Source organism: Canis lupus, chromosome 2 (genome assembly GCF_048164855.1).
Source record: "Canis lupus baileyi chromosome 2, mCanLup2.hap1, whole genome shotgun sequence".
Lineage (NCBI taxonomy): Eukaryota > Metazoa > Chordata > Mammalia > Carnivora > Canidae > Canis > Canis lupus.
Genome location: NC_132839.1, coordinates 71,771,252 through 71,776,198, shown reverse-complemented (window position 1 = coordinate 71,776,198; position 4,947 = coordinate 71,771,252). Strand labels below are relative to the sequence as shown.

The 4,947-nt window shown below is 59.8% G+C and overlaps 1 protein-coding gene across 1 annotated transcript; it reads right to left on the bottom strand.

Moving 5' to 3' along the window:
• Positions 1-575: 575 nt before the first annotated feature.
• On the bottom strand, positions 576-4,660 carry MSX1 (msh homeobox 1). The gene is made up of 2 exons (XM_072806443.1): positions 4,087-4,660; positions 576-1,786 (listed from the first exon to the last, which is right to left on the bottom strand). Exons 1-2 carry the CDS (start codon positions 4,553-4,555, stop codon positions 1,344-1,346), a joined length of 912 nt encoding a protein of 303 aa, XP_072662544.1. The 5' UTR covers positions 4,556-4,660; the 3' UTR covers positions 576-1,343.
• Positions 4,661-4,947: the final 287 nt, after the last annotated feature.

Here is a 4,947-nt window from a genome sequence, read left to right as displayed (position 1 = left end):
TGTCGCCTTGGGTTTTCAGTAAAGTGTTGTTTTTAGGGGTCGTAATAAGGGGTGTGAAGGCGTTCACATTATGGCAGCTCAAAATTAGATCCACAAACCGGCGCCTACACCAGCGCAGCGATTTAGAGAAGCAAAGCAATGCCTCCGCCCCCCACCTGGCCTCCTGTGGGAAAAACAGGTTTGCGGGGGTGGGAATTGTCTGGATTAGCTGTCTGCAGTCATCAAACCATTTGGGTGATTCGCTTTGTTTTCATAGACAGGTTAAAAGGGAAGAAAAAAGAAAGAGTCGGTTATGGGTCGCCTGAGCAAGTGTCGATTTCAGCTTAAAGTGAATTGGAAAATTGAGCCTAATTATCCCAGGTAATTGCTTCAATTCTCCACTTGACTTTGCTAACGCAGATCTGTCCTGCGTGTTCTAAAAGACACCCCCCCTCCCCGAATATCCTGAATATCCTGTTGTCACCTTTGAAAGGTGCAAGTGTAAAACTACCATCATGCTGAAAAGCAATTGTATATGTGAACAGAAGGCAAGAAGTAAAAATTCAAATAAAAGCCTAAATCAATAAAGAGATCGCTTCTTGTAGCTTAAAATTAATTTATTTAACAAATATAGCTATAATATAAATGATAATAAAATTTCAAATATACAGTATATTACACACAATCCCTTCCAAAGGGATTCTTGAGAGTCACACAAATGTACTGTTAAATAGAAACAGGAGTTTTAAATTTTATTTTACAATTTTTTTCTGGTACTGGTGAGAGAGGTCCCTTCAACCTACCTTGGCAACGCATCTGTGTATCCCCCCTCCCCCCCACCGAAAGCAGACGCTTTGCTGTTGAAATTCTCTTAAGTTTTCCCATGGATGGACCGGGGTTTCCATCTCCCCGGGCATGCTCTTCTCTCTGTTTTTTTTTTTTTTTTTCCTCCAATTGTTCTTATTTTCCAAAATCTTCAAACATGCGTTTTTCAGTGCTTCTCCCGCCTGGTGTCAGGACAGGATGCAGCCTCTAGCGCTGGTCCGACCACTGACTCTGCTGAGGACCGCTGGGAAGTCAACACCTCTCTAACCCCAGTCCCTCCATCTGTAATACAAAGGGTAGATCTATTTTCTAGAAGAGCGTTAAGGGCCCCTTCCAGCCACTTTTCGGGGAGGGGATCAGACAACGGAGAGTGAACGCAGGGAGCAGCCGAGGATAAACCGGAGCAGCGTGGGAGTTACAGGGAGAAGGAGCCGGGCGCTGCCGACCAGGGGAGCTCGCCGGGGAGGGCTCCTGCGGCTTGCAGGAGCCCGGGGCTGGAGCAATCAGCTGGTACCACAGGTAGGCGGCCCTGGGACCCTCTAAGTCAGGTGGTACATGCTGTAGCCCACGTGGGCTGTGTAGAGTCCCACGGGTGCCACCGGCAGCGCGGCGCGCTGGAAGGGGCCGGAGGCACCGTAGAGCGAGGCGCCCGCCGCCGCCGCCACCGCCGCGGGGCCGCCGAGCGGGAAGGAGAGGCCGAAGGCCGCGGGTGGCAGCATGGGCTTGGCAGCCATCTTCAGCTTTTCCAGCTCGGCCTCCTGCAGTCTCTTGGCCTTGGCGCGGCGGTTCTGGAACCAGATCTTCACCTGCGTCTCGGTGAGGCTGAGCGAGCTGGAGAACTCGGCGCGCTCGGCGATGGACAGGTACTGCTTCTGGCGGAACTTGCGCTCCAGCGCCAGCAGCTGCGCGGTGGTGAAGGGCGTCCTCGGCTTGCGGTTGGTCTTGTGCTTGCGCAGGGTGCAGGCCGGGGGGCTCAGCCGCCCTGGGGGGGGGGGGGGACACCGAGAGAAAGGCAGCGCGTTAGGAGAGCGGCGCGGGAGTGTCATCTGCCCACAGGTAAGAGTGGTCAATAACAATACCGGCCATTCATTTTCGTGAAGCACCTCGGATGCCAGGCGCTGGGAGGTGACACTTGGAAAAGATTTTCTCCAGTTGCCACACCCCGCGGGGTAGACGTTCCTGTCTACTTCTTGCAAATGAGGATACAAAGATTCCAGGTGAAACAGGCACATGTTCAGGGCCCAAACTTAACTGGGAAGGGGTGGGATGCCTTAATGCTAGATGGCAGCTTAGGGGGTCCCCTCCTCCGTCGGAGGCCGTATGTGTAAGTGTAGGATCGGTAGGTGTTAATGAGGTTGCTGAAACCTGCGGGGAAAGGCCCTGCACCCAACCCAGCATCACTGAATCCAGTACTGTGGGTTGGCTCAACGTTTATCTGTGCTCATCTAATGTTCAGCGCTAGGCTAGGCCGTTGCGTGGCATCCAACCCAGATCTCCAAATTCCACTCTTTCCCTTGGAACAGCATGTTCCTACAAGGTTCTAAGGGCAGTCCCAGGGGACCCAGAGGCAGAGCAAGGATCCGCAGTCAGGGTCAGGAAGGTGGCACCACTGCCATATCTCAAATAAATGAAGTGCTGGTGGGGGTGGAGGGACTTCTGATGGTCTGTTGTCTCTTGGGTCCCTCTCACCCTCAGTGCCTTGGTCCTCTGGTCACACACAAATGGGAGTAGGTGGGAGGGAGACTGAGATCACTTCTGCTCAACCTGGGTCTCCATTGGCAGAGGACAAAGGTGCCAGGCTTTTCCTTATGGCTTCAAAATAAACCTCAGGGATGCGCCGTTGTGAGAGCACCAAGACAGAAGGCTCCCACAGGTCCGAGACTGAGTCCTCTGGCCCGGTCAACCCCTGCCACACCCGGCAGCCATGGTCAGATATAACGTAGAACAAATTATTTCCAGGGCAACGGGGATCGCAGAGACTTTGGGGTCCTGGGGAAGCCCCTAACTGAATTCCCAAGTCCTGAGAGGCTGCTTTCCCTACCCAGCAGCCTCCCTTGGGAAATATGAAATCGAGTCCAGAATGTTTCACCATGCGGGTTTTGCCTAAGCATGCATTTTTTCGTGTGTGTGTGTGTGTGTGTGTGTTTTAATGATCCTTTGGGCTCACAGACCACCAGGATATGAGTCAAACGAAACCTCGAGTTAACATCCCCCTTCTTCCCAGCTCCAGGCCATTCAGAGCCGGGAAGCAGTTGGCCCCCAACCCGCTTTCCGCCCGGCCGCCTGAGGGGCGGGCGCCCAGGGAAACGTCACTCCCTGCGGTAGCGACAGCACAGCCCTGGGCCACTTCTCCAGCCATTAGGCCTAGGGAGGGGCTGGCCTTTCAAAGACGTTTAATCCCCAGATAAAAATCATTCCTCAGCATCACGCCATTGAATTCGGGTTGCTATTATGCCGTGCAAAATAATCGGAGGAAACGAGGAAAACTTGGGAATTTCCCGTGCTCCTGAAATATCTCCGAGCGTGTTTGCTGGGCAAGAGGAGCCGGGGGACCGCGAGGCCTTGGAACGACCCCGAACGCGCCTGGGACTGCTGGAGTCCGCGTGAGGGGCCCGGTCGGCGAGGTTTGGGAGCTTCCCCACCGCCAGGGAGGGGGCGCCTCCCACTAATTGACTTGGTGCCCCGCCCCCTCCCACTAAAGGGCCCAGCCCCCGCGAGCACTAAGTATCTGCCCGAAACTTGAAGGGGGAACTTTGCAAGAGGTTCAGAACCTCTGGGCAAAGAGATACTTGAATGCGGGGGGGAGGGGGGGACAGTCTTCTTCTACGAGAAAGTGAAACTCTGCGCGCAGGGAAGATGTCCGCACCACTTGCACCCACCCGTAGGGATAACGGCGGAGTAACAGGGCTTAGGGGCAGATGGGGAAGTGGGGACTCCCGGGGTCCTTTGATGAGGGCTGAAGGAGACGGTGCCCGGACACCTGGTCCTACAAGTTGACTCCCACCCGCAGCGTCCCCTCCGGGCCAAGGCGAGGAGCCCGCGAAAGCGGACCGAGAGCTGGGTTTCAGCCAGGCCTCCGTCCCCCTAGCTGAGGGGAGAGGGGAGAGGGGAGAGGGGTGACCCGTGCCTCCCCGCCAAGCGAGCCGCAGCACGGCCTCCAGGGACCCAGCGGCAGGTACGCGGCCGCTGGAGACTAGCAGGCGCCGGCGCGCGGCCTGGCGCCCTCGGGCCCCGCGCCCCCGCCCGGCCCCCTCCCCCGCCGACCGGGCTCTGGCTACTTACTGGCCGGGGGCGGGGAGAAGCGGGGGTTCTGCATCCACGGGGTCCTCTCGGGCTTCTCGGGGCTCTCGGCTTTGACCAACGCATCCTCTGGCAGCTTGAGAAGTCCTCCCACCGAAAAATGGCCCAGCGGCCGCGGCGAAGACGGCGCGTCCGGGGCTCCCAGAGAGCCGGGCCGGGCGCCCAGGGGCTGCGCGGACCCGCCCGCCGCCTGTGCGCCCTCGGAGGCCACCAGGGCGCTCTCCTTGGCCCCGGGCTTCCTGTGGTCGGCCATGAGCGCCTCCACGCTGAAGGGCAGCAGGGAAGGGGACACTTTGGGCTTGGCCCCCTCCTCGTCCGCGCCCATGGCGGCCGCCGTGGCCGCGGTGGCGCTGGGGGCCTGGCCCCCGCCTCCCCCCGCCGGCTTGCCGAAGGCGGAGTCCTCCACTTTGACACCGAGTGGCAAAGAAGTCATGTCAGCAGCCGGGGCCATGCAGAGCCGGGCCCCCCTCCAGCCGCAGCACGGGCCAGCCGCCGGGCATGGGCTTCGGGCGGGCGGGGAGCGCGGCCGGCCGGTGGGAGCGCCCGGGGCCCTGGCCGGGCGGGCCCTGGCGCGCGCGCCTCCCGCCCCTCCCCAGAAGGCCCGCTCCGGCGCTCGGGGCCTGGTTGTCCGCGGGCGCCGCGGCGCAGGCCGAGCTCCCGGGCGCGCTCGCCGGCTCCGGGTCGGGCCGCAGCTCCCCAGAGAACTTGTTAATAAGGCGAGGCCAGCGCGGCGGCGGCCAATCAGCGCGCGAGGGGGCGGGCCCGGCGCCAGCCATTGGGCAGCGCTCGTGCGCACTGGCCCCGGGGCGCCCTGGGCCGCGGGGCGCGCGGGACCGGGCCGGG

Excerpts from the sequence above, each read along its gene's own strand:
- MSX1 (XM_072806443.1), bottom strand. The coding sequence starts at position 4,555 with ATGGCCCCGGCTGCTGACATGACTTCTTTGCCACTCGGTGTCAAAGTG. Across the intron at positions 1,787-4,086 it reads CTTCTCCCCGCCCCCGGCCA|GGCGGCTGAGCCCCCCGGCC; the intron begins GTAAGTAGCCAG and ends CCCCCCCCCCAG.